Genomic DNA, 16,556 nt, shown 5'->3' on the forward strand with positions numbered 1-16,556 from the left:
CAATAAGAAGGAAAAAATCTGTAAAGACTTATTTGACTCACCATTCTTCTTAATTTCTTCATTATTATCAATAGTCAACTGTTCAGCTAACTCAGATAATGATCCTTCAATGCTGAAACGGAACGTCTGAGAAAGCCTGCGGCGAATCCTCTTCATACTCATTATAAGGCACACAGTTTGGAAACTAGCAAACCAAATTAACAATACTGTCTGAAACAGGAGAGAGTTTAACACATAAAATAATTTTTTTAATAAAACTCTTATAATCAAATTTAAACAAAAGATTTTATGTTTTCCCCCACTCAGTACACAAAAAACACTATCACTAATATAACTTTTTTACTTTGGTCATAGTCACAAAACATTTTCTCATAGGTGCACACATTAGTCATTCACTGCCAGAACCTCTGTTTAACTTATCAACAGGCCAACAATTGAGTTCCTCAAGAGGACAAAAGCTGACCACAGATTGCTCTCCATTATTATCCATAAGAGGATTGTTATTTAACAAGTACTTTTGTTTTCAATAGCACATTACTGGTACTTAATATTAACTGAGGTAAGTGAGATTTTTTCACACAATCAAGGAGGAGATTCTGTTTATTAATATACTATAAACCACTTGACGCACTTTTTTGAAAAGTGGGTAACAGAGCTTTACCTTAATGGCTGAAGGTGGGGCAGATTTAAACAAAATTCCTAGTTCGTATGATGAATGGTATTTGGCTCTAAATGTAGAAAAATGTAAGTTAATGCAAATGAGTAGGAAAAACAAACCCGTACTGTACAGATGCAGCATTAGCACTGTCACGATCGACAGTTGCGTCATTCGTCATTTAAATATCTGGGTGTAACACTGCAAAGTGATATGAAATGGAATGAGCAAGTGAGAATTGTGGTAGGGAAGGTGCACGGTCAACTTAGGTTTACTGGGAGAATCTTAGAAAAGTGTGGTTCACCTGTAAAGGAGACCACAAACACAACACTAGTGCAACCTATTCACGAGTACTGCTCGAGTGTTTGGGATCTTCACCAGCTTGGATTAAAGGAAGATGTTCAGGAATTCAGAGGCGGGCAGTTAGATTTGTTACTGGTAGGTCTGAACAACACACAAGTATTACGGAGATGCTTCACGAATTCAAATGGTTATCACTTGAGGAAAGGTGAAATTCTTTGCACAGAACACTATCGAGAAAATTTAGAGAAGTGGCATTTGAAGCTGATTGCAGAGTAATACTATTCTGCCAATATACCACAATGATAAGATATGAGAAATTGGGGCTCATACAGAGGCATACTGACAGTCATTTTTCCCTCGCTCAGATGGAAACCCAGTTCTAAGCAAAGAAGGAAAAGCAGAAAGGTGGAAGGAGTATATAGAGGGTCTATACAAGGGTGATGTACTTGAGGACAACATTATGGAAATGGAAGAGGATGTAGATGAAGATGAAATGGGAGATACGATACTACGTGAAGAGTTTGACAGAGCACTGAAAGACCTGAGTCGAAACAAGGCCCCCGGAGTAGACAACATTCCATTGGAACTACTGACGGCCTTGGGAGAGCCAGTCCTTACTAAACTCTACCATCTGGTGAGCAAGATGTATGAAACAGGTGAAATACCCTCAGACTTCAAGAAGAATATAATAATTCCAATCCCAAAGAAGATGTGAAAATTACCGAACAATCAGTTTAATAAGCCACAGCTGCAAAATACTAACGCGAATTCTTTACAGACGAATGGAAAAACTAGTAGAAGCCGACCTCGGGGAAGATCAGTTTGGATTCCGTAGAAATACTGGAACACGTAAGGCAATACTGACCTTACGACTTACCTTAGAAGAAAGATTAAGGAAACGCAAACCTACGTTTCTAGCATTTGTAGACTTAGAGAAAGCTTTTGACAATGTTGACTGGAATACTCTCTTGCAAATTCTAAAGGTGACAGGGGTAAAATAAAGGGAGCGAAAGGCTATTTACAGTTTGTACAGAAACCAGATGGCAGTTATAAGAGTCGAGGGACATGAAAGGGAAGCAGTGGTTGGGAAGGGAGTAAGACAGGGTTGTAGCCTCTCCCCGATGTTATTTAATCTGTATATTGAGCAAGCAGTAAACGAAACTAAAGAAAATTTCGGAGTAGGTATTAAAATCCATGGAGAAGAAATAAAAACTTTGAGGTTCGCCGATGACATTGCAATTCTGTCAGAGACACCAAAGGACTTGGAAGAGCAGTTGAATGGAATGGACAGTGTCTTGAAAGGAGGATATAAGATGAACATCAACAAAAGCAAAACGATAATAATGGAATGTAGTCGAATTAAGTCGGGTGATGCTGAGGGAATTAGATTAGGAAATGAGACACTTAAAGTAGTAAAGGAGTTTTGCTATTTGGGGAGCAAAATAACTGACGATGGTCGAAGTAGAGAGGATATAAAATGTAGACTGGCAATGGCAAGGAAAGCGTTTCTGAAGAAGAGAAATTTGTTAACATCGTGTATAGTTTTAAGTGTCAGGAACTCGTTTCTGAAAGTATTTGTATGGAGTGTAGCCATGTATGGAAGTGAAACATGGACGATAACTAGTTTGGACAAGAAGAGAATAGAAGCTTTCGAAATGTGGTGCTACAGAAGAATGCTGAAGCTTAGATGGGTAGATCACATAACTAATGACGAAGTATTGAATAGGATTGGGGCGAAGAGAAGTTTGTGGCACAACTTGACCAGAAGAAGGGATCGGTTGGTAGGACATTTTCTGAGGCATCAAGGGATCACCAATTTAGTATTGGAGGGCAGCGTGGAGGGTAAAAATCGTAGAGGGAGACCAAGAGATGAATACACTACGCAGATTCAGAAGGATGTAGGTTGCAGTAGGTACTGGGAGATGAAGCAGCTTGCACAGGATAGAGTAGCATGGAGAGCTGCGTCAAACTAGTCTCAGGACAGAAGACCACAACAACAACAACTATCTATCAGTGAAACAGGAAAGGAAACTACTAATAGTGGTACAGTATATCCTCCGCCACCCAATGTACGGTGGCTTGCGGAGTGAGTATGTATGTACAGGGCTATTACAAATGATTGAAGCGATTTCATAAATTCACTGTAGCTCCATTCATTGACATATGGTCACGACACACTACAGATACGTAGAAAAACTCATAAAGTTTTGTTTGGCTGAAGCCGCACTTCAAGATTCTGCCGCCAGAGCGCTCGAGAGCGCAGTGAGAGAAAATGGCGACAGGAACCGAGAAAGCGTATGTCGTGCTTGAAATGCACTCACATCAGTCAGTCATAACAGTGCAACGACACTTCAGGACGAAGTTCAACAAAGATCCACCAACTGCTAACTCCATTCGGTGATGGTATGCACAGTTTAAAGCTTCTGGATGCCTCTGTAAGGGGAAATCAACGGGTTGGCCTGCAGTGAGCCAAGGAATGGTTGAACGCGTGCGGGCAAGTTTCATGCTTAGCCCGCAGAAGTCGACGAATAAAGCAAGCAGGGAGCTAAACGTACCACAGCCGACGGTTTGGAAAATCTTACGGAAAAGGCTAAAGCAGAAGCCTTACCGTTTACAATTGCTACAAGCCCTGACACCCGTTGACAAAGTCAAACGCTTTGAATTTTCAGCGCGGTTGCAACAGCTCATGGAAGAGGATGCGTTCAGTGCAAAACTTGTTTTCAGTGATGAAGCAACATTTTTTCTTAATGGTGAATTGAACAGACACAATGTGCGAATCTGGGCGGTAGAGAATCCTCACGCATTTGTGCAGCAAATTCGCAATTCACCAAAAGTTAACGTGTTTTGTGCAATCTCACGGTTTAAAGTTTACGGCCCCTTTTTCTTCTGCGAAAAAAACGTTACAGGACACGTGTATCTGGACATGCTGGAAAATTGGCTCATGCCACAACTGGAGACCGACAGCGCCAACTTCATCTTTCAACAGGATGGTGCTCCACCGCACTTCCATCCTGATGTTCGGCATTTCTTAAACAGGAGATTGGAAAACCGATGGATCAGTCATGGTGGAGATCATGATCAGCAATTCATGTCATGGCCTCCATGCTCTCCTGACTTAACCCCATGCGATTTCTTTCTGTGGGGTTATGTGAAAGATTCAGTGTTTAAACCTCCTCTACCAAGAAACGTGCCAGAACTGCGAGCTCGCATCAACGATGCTTTCGAACTCATTGATGGGGACATGCTACGCCGAGTGTGGGAGGAACTTGATTATCGGCTTGATGTCTGCCGAATCACTAAAAGGGCACATATCGAACATTTGTGAATGCCTAAAAAAACTTTTTGAGTTTTTGTATGTGTGTGCAAAGCATTGTGAAAATATCTCAAATAATAAAGTTATTGTAGAGCTGTGAAATTGCTTCAATCATTTGTAATAACCCTGTATATATATGTATGTATGTATGTAGATGTAGATTTCAACCAAACCTGGGGGTAGATTTCAACACTGTTGAAATGTCCCTCGCAGTGCATCTAAATTATTTCTTTAAAGAATAATATACTTGAGGAATAATTCGTACAAAGTAAGTCGAAAGATGTGTCTTAAATTAGTAGCAAGCGAAGAACAAATCGTAATGGGCATGAACGCAATAAAAGATTAAATGTCTCTTATGCTGTAGAGCTATTTAGAATGTACTATTCTGCTTTATTTGACAGATTAAGAAACAGTAATGCAGTGGCCGAGCGACAGTAATGAAACACCACCATCACCAAACTGTTATCACTTTATGTATACAAGTCAACAAGTTTTCATTGCAAATGAAGAACATAAGCTTGGTGATTACATTATTAATATTTAAGGAATGTCTTACAAACAGATATGACAGCTTGCATAAAAATATGCAAAATAGCTGGGTTCAAGCATACAAAGTAGTTGGAATGTAAATAAATATTGTGAATTGACTTGGTCAAGGGTTTCAGGGGTCGTTATCAATAGTTCACCTAATGAAAACCTGAACAAACTAGCATAACAAGAGTAGCAACTTTTAATAAAGCAAATGACACATAATTATGCAGGTACTATTATTTCAGATGATTCAACAGTAGACTGAATACACATCCCAGACGCTTCACTTAGTTGCTTGAAGCTGCACTATTGCATGAGAACCTGTAGTTCAGTCAGCATTAAGAAGATCCCCGACAATTGTAGTGTGCCTACATCAACCAATCATGTAATGCAATTTTGTAAACATAAATATGAATACGCCTCAGCGTTGTCACAGCTGTTGTTTTCGCTTGCAACCATTAGTGCTACGCAGCTGAAAGCTGAGAACAGCACTGCTTTCGTGCCAACTCACAAGATGTAGTCCTACGCCTGCAAGAGAAAAATCAAATATCTGTTTTAAGCAAGCACAAATGCAGAACATTTCAAAATCCAGTTTTTTCCTCAGGCAGGAGTAAAATGTGAAAAACATAGAACCCACCCCCCCACCCTCCATGAATAATGGACCTTGCCGTTGGTGGGGATGTTTGTGGGCCTCAGTGATACAGATACCTGTACCACAGGTGCAACCACTATGGAGAGGCATCTGTTGAGAAACCCCCAACAAATGTGTGGTTCCTGAAGAGGTGCAGCAGCCTTTTTGAGTAGTTGCTGGGGTAACAGTCTGTATATTGATTGATCTGGCCTTGCAACGTCAACCAAAACAGCCTGGCTGTGTTGGTAACTGCAAATGTCTGAAAGCAAGGGGGAAACTTCAGCCATAATTTTTCCTGAGGGCATGCAGCTCTATTGTATGGTTAAATGATGACAGCATCCTCTTGCGTAAAACGTTCAAGAGGTAAAATAGTCCCCCCTGTTGATCGCAACTTAGGGGGATGTCGTTATCAGGAGAAAGAAAGCTGACGTTCTATGGATTGAAGTGTGGAATGTCAGATCCCTTAATCGGGCTGGTAAGTTATAAAATTTAAAAAGGAAAATGGATAGGTTAACATTAGGTAGAGTGGGAATTAGTGTAGTTCGACACAAAGAGGAACAGGACCTCTGGTTAGGTGAATACAGGGTCGTAAATACAAAATCAAATAGGGGTAATGCAGGTTTAGGTTCAATCATGAATAAGAAAATAGAAATGTGAATAAGCTACTATGAAAAGCATAGTGGATGCACTATTGTACCCAAGATAGACATGAAGCGCACACTTAACATGGTAGTACAGTTTATATACGAAGTAGCTTTGCAGACGAAGAGAATGAGGAAATGTACAATGAGAAACAAATTATTTAGATAGTTAAGGGAGATAAAAAATTTATAGTCATGGGGAACTGGAATTTGATAGTAAGAAAATGAAGAGAAGCAAAAATAGAAGGTGAATATGGGCTGAGGGGAAGGCATGAATGAAGCCAAGTGGTATTTTGCACAGAGCATAATTTAATCATCACTAACACTTGGTTTAAGAACCATGAAAGAAGTCTGTGTGTATGGAAGTGACCTGGAGACACCGGAAGGTTTCAGATTGATTACATAGCGAAAAGTCAAGGATTGCAGAATCAGATTTTAAACTGTAAGATATTTCCAGGGGCAAATGTGTACTCTGACCACAATTTATTGGTTATGAACTGTACATTAAAACTGAAGAAACTGCAAAAAGGTAGGAAATTAAGGAGTGGGGCCTGGATAAAATGAAAGAACCAGAGGTTGTTGATAGTTTCAGAGGGGGTATTAGGGAAGAATTAACAAGAGCAAGGGAGGAAGAATGGGTAGCTTTGTGAGATGAAACAGTGAAGGTAGCAGATGATCAAATAAGGAAAAAGATGAGGACTAGTAGAGATCCTTGGGTAACACAAAAGATGTTGAACTTAAATGACAAAAGGAGAAATTTATAAAAATTCAGTAAAGGTAGCAGGAAAAAGGGAATACAAATGTCTAAAACACGAGATTGACAAACAGTGCAAAATGGCTAAGCAGGGACAAATGTAAGGATTTAGAAGCATAGATCACTAGGGGAAAGATCGATACCATCTACGGGAAGTTGAAGAAGCCTATGGAGGAAAGAGAACCACCTGTGTGAATATCAAGAGCTCAGATGGAAAACCAGTCCTCCACTGAGGGGAAAGCTAAAAGGTGAAAGGTGGAAGGAGTACATACAGAGTCTATACAAGAGAGACGTACTTGAGGGCAGTATTATAGAAATAGAATACGAGGTCTGTTTAAAAAAAAAAATCACAAAATTTTTCTATGTTTACCTTTTGCTCATTGAGCATGGTCCCCTTCAAAATACTATGTTCCCAATTCATACACTGCTCCCAACATCGTTTCCACTTCCGAAAGCAGTCTTGTTACACCTCTTGCTGGATCGTGTGAAATGACATCTGTGCATCTTCTTTCATCTCATCTATTGTTGCAAATCTTCATCCTTTCAATGGGGTTTTCAACTTCGGAAGTTAAAAAAAGTGTGCAGGGGCCAGGTCTGGAGAGTACAGAGGATGAGGTAGCAAAGTGACTGCACTTTTCGTGCAATAGCCACACACCAAAATGGATGAATGTGGGGGTACGTTATCATGATGCAAGAGCCATACATTGTCTCATCAAATTCAGGTCATTTCCTTCTCACATTTTCTTGCAGGCATTGCAATACGTTCCAATAGTACCACTGATTAACAGTTTGTCCCTGTGGCACACATTCATGAAGAACTAATCATTCAAAGTCATAGAAAACTCTCAGCATGGCTTTGCATTTGATCTGGCCTGACAAGTATTTTTTGTCTTGGAGAATCTTTCCCAACTCATTTTGAAGATTGAGCCTTGATCTCAACATCATAATCATAGACCCATGTCTCATCACCAGTTATTATTCTCTTAAGGAACATCTCGTTTTCATTTGTGCAATCCAAAAGATCTTCACAGATTGCGACGGAAAAGTTTTTCTGGTCTTGACTCATGAGCCATGGACGAACTTGGTGGCAACACGGTGCACTCCAAGATGCTGTGTCAGTATTTCACGACATGATCCAACTGAAATGTTACATTCTTCTGCAAACTCTCAGACAGTCCGTCTTCAATTGGCATGGACAATTTTGTTGGCGTTACTGCCATGAGCATCATCAGTAGACGTCGAAAGGCGTCCTGAGCAAGGGTCATTTTAACTTCTGTCTGGCCATTCGTAAATCGCGTGAACCACTTGTAACACCGAGTATGGCTTAAGCACTCATCACCATAGGCTTCCTGCAGCATCTGGTGTACGTCTACAGATTTTCTTGTTTCCTGCAAAATTTAATGTAGACACGTTGCTCCTCTAACTCTGCCATCTCGAAATTCGCAAACTGTGTGACACAACGTTCCACTCAATACAGCTCTGAACAATAACTAACAGACATAAAACAATGAAACTTCCAGTAGTTACACATTGCACACAGGTGTGTGCAGGGATGCCAACTGCATTTCGCTCCAACACTCATTGGCGCAAAATCACAAATGTTATGGAATTTCTTGAACAGACCTCATCCAACATAAATGGAGATGAGATGGGAGACTTGACACCATGAAAATAATTTGAGAGGGTACTGAAAAATCTAAGTCGAAACAAGGCCCCAGGAGTAAACTACACTCTGTCAGAACCACTGATAGCCTGTGGAGAGCCAGCCATGACAAAACTCTTCCATCTCGTGAGCTAGAGGTATGAAACAGGTGAAATACCATCAGATTTCAAAAAGAATTTAATAATTCCAATCCCAAAGGAAGTAGGTACTGAAAAGTGTGAATATTACTGAACTATTAGTTTAATAAGTCGCTCCAACACAAATTCTTTACAGAAGAATGGAAAAACTGGTAGAAGCCAGACTCGGGGAAGATCAGTTTGGATTCCAGAGAAATATATGAACATGCGAGGCAATATTGACCCTATGACTTCTCACAGAAGATAGGGTAAGGAAAGACAAAGCTAGATTTATAGCATTTGTTAACTTAAAGAACATTTTTGACAATATTGACTGGAATACCCTCTCTGACAGGGAGCGAAAGGCTATTTACAACTTGTACAGAAACCAGATGGCAGTTATAAGAGTCCAGGGGAATGAAAGGGAAGCAGTGGTAGAGCAGGAAGCGAGACAGGATTGTAGCCTATCCCCAACATTATTCATTCTTTACACTGAACATGCATTAAGGGAAACAAAAAAAAAGAAGAAGAAGAAGAAAAATGGAGTACGAATTGAAGTTCACGGAGAAGAAATAAAAACTTTGAGGTTTACTGATGACATTGTAGTTCCCTCAGAGACAGCAAAGGATTTGGAAGAGCAGTTGAACTGAATGGACAGTGTCTTGAAAGGAGGATATAAGATGAACACCAACAAAGCAAAACAAGGATAATAGAATGCAGTCAAATTAAATCAGGTGATACTGAGGGAATCAGATTAGGACAAGAGACACTTAAAGCAGTAGATGAGTTTTGTTATTTGGGCTGCAAAATAACTAATGATGGCCAAAGTAGAGAGGATATAAAATGTAGACTGGCAATGGCAAGAAAAATGTGTCTGAAGAAGAGAAAATTGTAACCATTAAGTATAGATTTAAGTGTCAGGAAGTCTTATCTAAAAGTATTTGTATGGAGTGTAGCCTTGCACGGAAGTGAAACTTGGACGAGAAACAGTTTAGACAAGAAGAGAATAGAAGCTTTTGAAATGTGGTGCTCCACAAAAATGCTGAAGATTAGATGGGTAGATCACGTAACTAATGACGTGGTACCGAGTATAATTGGGGAGAAAAGATATTTATGGCACAACCTGGCTAGAAGAAGGGATTGGTTCATAGGACATATCCTGAGACATCAAGGGATCACCAATTTAGTCCTGGAAGTGTGTGTGTGTGTGTGTGTGTGTGTGTGTGTGTGTGTGTGTGTGTGATACGGTCAAAAAATATATCTTTAGTTGACTTAAAAATAAAAAGAACTGATCTCATTTAGGTGCTGAAAAGTACAACATATCCCCTATTGAAATGTGTCCCACTACATGGTTAAATTTCAACAAAAAGATGCTTCAATTGAAATATAAAATTTTACCTTTTGTTTATTACTAGAAATTGCAAAAAAGTTCTACAAGTTGCCCAGTATACTACAATAATTAATGGTGCTAATTATAAAAGAATACAACATCGTTTCATAGGAAAAATTATTATCTACAGTTTCTTGACATGTGCTCCCACCTTCCTTCCTAAAACTTGGGAGTGCTTCAACATTACTCCAATTACAAAAAACTTCAGAAGGATCCGAATATGAAGATTTTTAAAAATCAACTGGTAAAAGTATCTTCATTCTCCTCCGAAGATAAGAAGCTGCTTTGTAAAAGAGAAGCGTACCCACCTAGACACTATGGATTACCCAAAGTGCATGAACCTGAGGTTCCTTGGAGGTCAATTTTCAGCACTGTAGGTGGCCCCACCAAGTTAGCTAGACACATTGCCTCATTGCTGCAACCTTATGTTGGTAGGACTGACAGTCATATTAAAAATTCAGCTCATTTCATTAACAAGTTAAAGGAAATGAGTGTGGGCCCAGATGATATCCTCGTGAGTTTTGATAATGTGTCGTTATTTACCGTGATTCTGGTAAACAAAGCTATCTCATGCATAGAAGATATTTTTCCTACTGACATTGTGGCATTATTCCGACACTGTCTCACCACAACCTACTTTCAATACTGTGGTGTCACCGCCAGACACCACACTTGCTAGGTGGCAGCCTTTAAATCGGCTGCGGACTGTTAGTATACGTCGGACCCGCGTGTCGCCACTATCAGTGATTGCAGACCGAGCGCCGCCACACGGCAGTTCTAGAGAGACTTCCTAGCACTCGCCCCAGTTGTACAACCGACTTTGCTAGCAATGGTTCACTGACAAAATACGCTCTCATTTGCCGAGACGATAGTTAGCATAGCCTTCAGCTATGTCATTTGCTACGACCTAGCAAGGTGCCATTACCAGTTATTATTGATACTGTAATTATGTGCCGTCAAGAGCAACGTTCGCCATAAATGGATTAAAGTTAAGTATTCCACCAGCTACGTCCGTTTTTTCTAAATTCTAATTTCCTGGTCCTATTCCAGACCTCGCGCCAGCCTGCGTGAGCTAAAACGCGTGCCTTTCGGATTCCTCTAGTAACACGGTGTTGGCTCTCCTGCCAACCAACAACAAACACAATAGTGACTTTTATAAACAGATTCACGGGTGGCTACGGGCAGTTCTCTTAGTCCTGCTGTGGCTAACTTGTTTAAGGAGATTTTTGAGCAACAGGCGTGGCAGACTGCCAGTAAGAGACCAGCCAGGTGGTATCACTATGTCAATGACACTTTCAAAGTATGGACACATGGAGCAGAAGAGTTGAATGCCTTCCTGACACATCTAAACAGCCCAAAAATCCAATTTACTATGGAGACAGAGAAGTGCCACAACACGACATGACATGGACTCAACTAATGTCTGAAGTAGTGCTGGAGAAAATTAACATCTTGCAGGGCTGTCCATCAATCTGTGAGAGTAAAAGAGGGTGGAGATCTCTTCTGAGCAGCACATTGTAAGGCATCTGATACACGGTCGATAATATTCATGTCTGGGGAGTTTTGTGGCCAGTGGAACTGTTTAAACTCAGAAGACTATATTTTCAGACATTGTTGACAAACTTCTTATGGTACCAGCAGCTATTCAGTATAGCAGGACGATTGGCACACAGCCATTGATGAGTGTGTCATTTGGAGTGCAGCAATTTCTGTAGTCAGCTCAGCTAACTGCGACTGGAGGGATGAGAGAGTCACTGCAGGCATGAACTTTCTGGATGTGTCCGTGATTAAACATGGGACGGAACATTGGGCCATAAGGTGTATACACTCCTGGAAATGGAAAAAAGAACACATTGACACCGGTGTGTCAGACCCACCATACTTGCTCCGGACACTGCGAGAGGGCTGTACAAGCAATGATCACACGCACGGCACAGCGGACACACCAGGAACCGCGGTGTTGGCCGTCGAATGGCGCTAGCTGCGCAGCATTTGTGCACCGCCGCCGTCAGTGTCAGCCAGTTTGCCGTGGCATACGGAGCTCCATCGCAGTCTTTAACACTGGTAGCATGCCGCGACAGCGTGGACGTGAACCGTATGTGCAGTTGACGGACTTTGAGCAAGGGCGTATAGTGGGCATGCGGGAGGCCTGGTGGACGTACCGCCGAATTGCTCAACACGTGGGGCGTGAGGTCTCCACAGTACATCGATGTTGTCGCCAGTGGTCGGCGGAAGGTGCACGTGCCCGTCGACCTGGGACCGGACCGCAGCGACGCACGGATGCACGCCAAGACCGTAGGATCCTACGCAGTGCCGTAGGGGACTGCACCGCCACTTCCCAGCAAATTAGGGACACTGTTGCTCCTGGGGTATCGGCGAGGACCATTCGCAACCGTCTCCATGAAGCTGGGCTACGGTCCCGCACACCGTTAGGCCGTCTTCCGCTCACGCCCCAACATCGTGCAGCCCGCCTCCAGTGGTGTCGCGACAGGCGTGAATGGAGGGACGAATGGAGACGTGTCGTCTTCAGCGATGAGAGTCGCTTCTGCCTTGGTGCCAATGATGGTTGTATGCGTGTTTGGCGCCGTGCAGGTGAGCGCCACAATCAGGACTGCATACGACCGAGGCACACAGGGCCAACACCCGGCATCATGGTGTGGGGAGCGATCTCCTACACTGGCCGTACACCACTGGTGATCGTCGAGGGGACACTGAATAGTGCACGGTACATCCAAACCGTCATCGAACCCATCGTTCTACCATTCCTAGACCGGCAAGGGAACTTGCTGTTCCAACAGGACAATGCACGTCCGCATGTATCGCGTACCACCCAACGTGCTCTAGAAGGTGTAAGTCAACTACCCTGGCCAGCAAGATCTCCGGATCTGTCCCCCATTGAGCATGTTTGGGACTGGATGAAGCGTCGTCTCACGCGGTCTGCACGTCCAGCACGAACGCTGGTCCAACTGAGGCGCCAGGTGGAAATGGCATGGCAAGCCGTTCCACAGGACTACATCCAGCATCTCTACGATCGTCTCCATGGGAGAATAGCAGCCTGCATTGCTGCGAAAGGTGGATATACACTGTACTAGTGCCGACATTGTGCATGCTCTGTTGCCTGTGTCTATGTGCCTGTGGTTCTGTCAGTGTGATCATGTGATGTATCTGACCCCAGGAATGTGTCAATAAAGTTTCCCCTTCCTGGGACGATGAATTCACGGTGTTCTTATTTCAATTTCCAGGAGTGTAGAAAGGCCACACATACTGATCATTATCTGCATAAAGATTCAAACCACCACCCTCGACAAACAAGAGGTGTAATAAAAACCTTGGTACAACATTTGTGAACCTATTTATTTAAAAGATGAGACTGAACATCTACGGTCGACTTCGTGAAGAATGGCAATTCTAGCAAGGAGATAGATCGAGCACTTCGCTGTAGGCAGAGAATCAGGAGCAACGATGAACAACAGCTGCCCAACAGCAAGGTTTTTCTTTCGTTCATAAGATCGCATTGGGAAATGTTAAGCAAGTACGGGGTGCATACTGTTTTCAGACCCACTAGGAAAATAAAAAAATATTTAAGATCATCAAAAGATGCAAGACATCCTTTGGCTACACTGGGGTATACAAAATTCCTTGTAGTTGTGGACACGTTTAAATCGGTACCACAAAGAAAAGTGTTAACACCCATCTTGTTGAACATAAGAGGAATTGCAGCCTGGGTCACACAGATAAATCGGACATAGCAGAACATGTATACCGGAAAGGTAATCATGAAATAAAATTCAGCGAGATGAGTGTCATATCTAAAGCCTCGCATTATTATGCGCACACGAATAGAGAGGCTATCGAGATTGGTTAACACCATAATAATTTTAACAGGAAAGAGGAAAGTGTTAAACTGGATAAAATTTAGATGTCAGTGTTGCACCGGAAGTGTGATGATTGGTTAATTTCAATAGAGAATGTTGGCATTACCAGAGACGATCTCAAAGCTGACACCTTGTGATGGACAGTGGCACCTTCTGCACTGCCTATACAATCAGCGCGTCCTCGAGTTCTCTTTGCAGTTCGTCACTTTACCTCGGAGGCCCATGCTCAGCAATTCACTCTCACCTATCTAGTCGGCAAACAAGGCAAACACTCATGACAAATAACAATTCAAGAGAGAGACCAACTGGTAGATTATTGCTTCATAACTGATTCATATTAAACTCCGCCACTGACAATTCACATCTAGGATCATGGTTACTAAAGTTAATAAATCAGTCAAGAAGCCTTGGACAGTGTTCTTATCGGAAAGGGCCAATAATCAGTTGTTAGCATCCCACTTAGACAACGAATTCACATCATTTACTTGCAGTATGATTGACATAGAGGATTTATGGGTGAAGTTTAGTGTGTCTCGAGTAAGTGGATTAAGAATGGAAAAGCTCCACTGCAGTTTAACATCATCATTTGGAAAATGCTGAGAAACCGAAGACTGCTGCACTTTCAGTTCAAAAGAGAAAGTGCAAATGATGACAGGCAGAAGTTAGTAGAGATTAATGCGTTTGTAAAAGGATCGATGAGCAAAGCGTTCAACTATCAGATCACTGTAATACCTTAGCAAAAGATCTTGCTGATAACCCAAGAAAATTCTGGTCCTAAGTAAAATTGCTAAATGGGCTGAAGGCTACTATGAGTGACTTGTTGTCCAGTATGGTGTAGCACTAGATGGTAGCAAAGGGAAAGCTGAAGTTATAAATTTCGCAATTACGAAATTGTTCACACACAAGACTCTTACAAGCATACTATCATTTGAACATCACACAGACTGCCATACAGAGGGGACAGTAATAGACATCACCAGCATAGAAAAACAACAGTGTGTTGAAAACAAGTAAGTATCCGGGTCCCGATGGAGTCCCAGTTTGGTTTTACAAAGAGTACTCTGGGGCATTAGCCCCCTACTTAGCTTGCATTTAATGCAAATATCTTGCCCAGCGCAAAGTCCCAAGCAATTGCAAGAAAATGCAGGTGACTGCCGTATACAAGAAGGTAAAAGAACAGACCTGTAACATTACAGACCAATATCCTTAACACCAGTTTACTGCAGAATTCTTGAACATATTCTCAGTTGAAATATAATAAATTTCCTTGAGATGGAAAAGCTTATATTCACAAATCAAGCTAATGCGAAACTCTTTTTGTCCTTTTCTCAGAGGACATTCTGTGAACTACGGATGAAGGGCAATAGGCAGATTCCATATTATGAATTTCCAAAAAGCATTTGACAGGGTGCCCCCATGCAGGCTGTTAATGAAGGTACAAGCATACAGAATAGGTTCCCAGTTATGAGAGTGGCTCAGATACCTCTTATGTAATAAAACCCAGTATGTTGTCCTGAGAGAAGGGTATCATCAGGAGTGCGCCAGGGAAGTGTGTTATGATTGCTATTATTTTCCAATATACATAAATGACCATACAGGCAGAGTGAGCAGAAATTTGCAGCTGTTTGCTGATGATGCTGTGGTGAAAGGGAAAGTGTCATCATTGTGTTACTGTAGGATGATATAAGATGGCTTAGATAACATTACTAGTTGGTGTAACGAATGGCAGCTTTCTCTAAATGTCAAAAAATGTACGTCAGTTTTGACAAGTAGGAAAAACAAACCCATAATGTTTGAATAAAGTATTAGTAGTGTGCTGCTTGACACTCTCATGTCTATTAAATATCTGGGCGTAACATTTCAAAGTGATATGAAATGGAATGAGCACACGGGGATTGTAGTGGGGATGGCAAATGGTTGACTTCAGTTTTTTGGATGAATTTTAAGAAAATGTGGTTCAGCTGTAAATGAGACTGTGTACAGGGTACTGGTACGACCCATTCTCGAGTACTACTTGAGTGTTTGTGATCACCACTGAGTGGAATGCAAAAGTTATTTAAGCAGTTTAGAGGCAGGCTGCTAGATTTGTTGCCGATAGGTTCGAACAACACACAGGTATTACAGAGATGCTTCAGGAATTCAAATCAGAATCGCCAGAGGGAAGGCAACATTCTATTCAAAGAACACTACCGAGAAAATTTAGAGAACCAGCATTTGAAGCTGACTGCAGAACGATTCCACTGCTGCGAATGCACATTTCGCACAAGGTCCATGAAGATATGGTGAGACAAATTACGGCTTGTATGGTTCCCTTGCTCTATTAGTGAGTTGAACAGGGAACGAAATGACTAGTGTTGGTACAAGGTACCCCCCACCAAGTACCATAGCACATATGTAGATGTAGCTGTAGTACATATTCAATAACATATGACCTACAAATTTACATTCCCTCAATCGAATAATGTTTCAAATAAATTACAATATTTTTTGATCATTTTCTTCATGAGGTGTACCATGTATTTCTTAGAAGATTTAGGTTTCCACCTTGGTAATTGTTGACAAGTGTTCACTTTATTAAAGCTTGCACTATTGGCCAATTTCAACCTTACATGCCATTTTCAAATGCAGCTATGGAGCCTGGCTCAGTATGTATCACATTTGTTTCCTTTTGTAATGAAAATAGT

General features: G+C 41.6%; 1 protein-coding gene across 3 annotated transcripts in view; it reads right to left on the reverse strand.

The window, feature by feature from the left end:
* Positions 1-16,556, reverse strand: part of LOC126184877 (cyclin-dependent kinase 17-like) — a 205,255-nt gene that overhangs the window by 166,474 nt on the left and 22,225 nt on the right. The window contains exon 2 of one of the 3 annotated variants that reach the window (XM_049927502.1): positions 42-210. The exons of 1 other annotated variant lie outside the window; for it this stretch is intronic. In XM_049927502.1, coding sequence (XP_049783459.1) covers positions 42-162 — 121 coding nt within the window. In that variant the 5' untranslated portion in view covers positions 163-210. Of the gene's footprint in view, positions 1-41; positions 211-16,556 lie in introns of those variants that run through there. One more of the 3 variants, XM_049927504.1, reaches the window with a different exon arrangement.

The sequence above is a fragment of the Schistocerca cancellata genome, chromosome 4, assembly GCF_023864275.1.
Source record: "Schistocerca cancellata isolate TAMUIC-IGC-003103 chromosome 4, iqSchCanc2.1, whole genome shotgun sequence".
NCBI classification, from domain to species: Eukaryota; Metazoa; Arthropoda; class Insecta; order Orthoptera; family Acrididae; genus Schistocerca; species Schistocerca cancellata.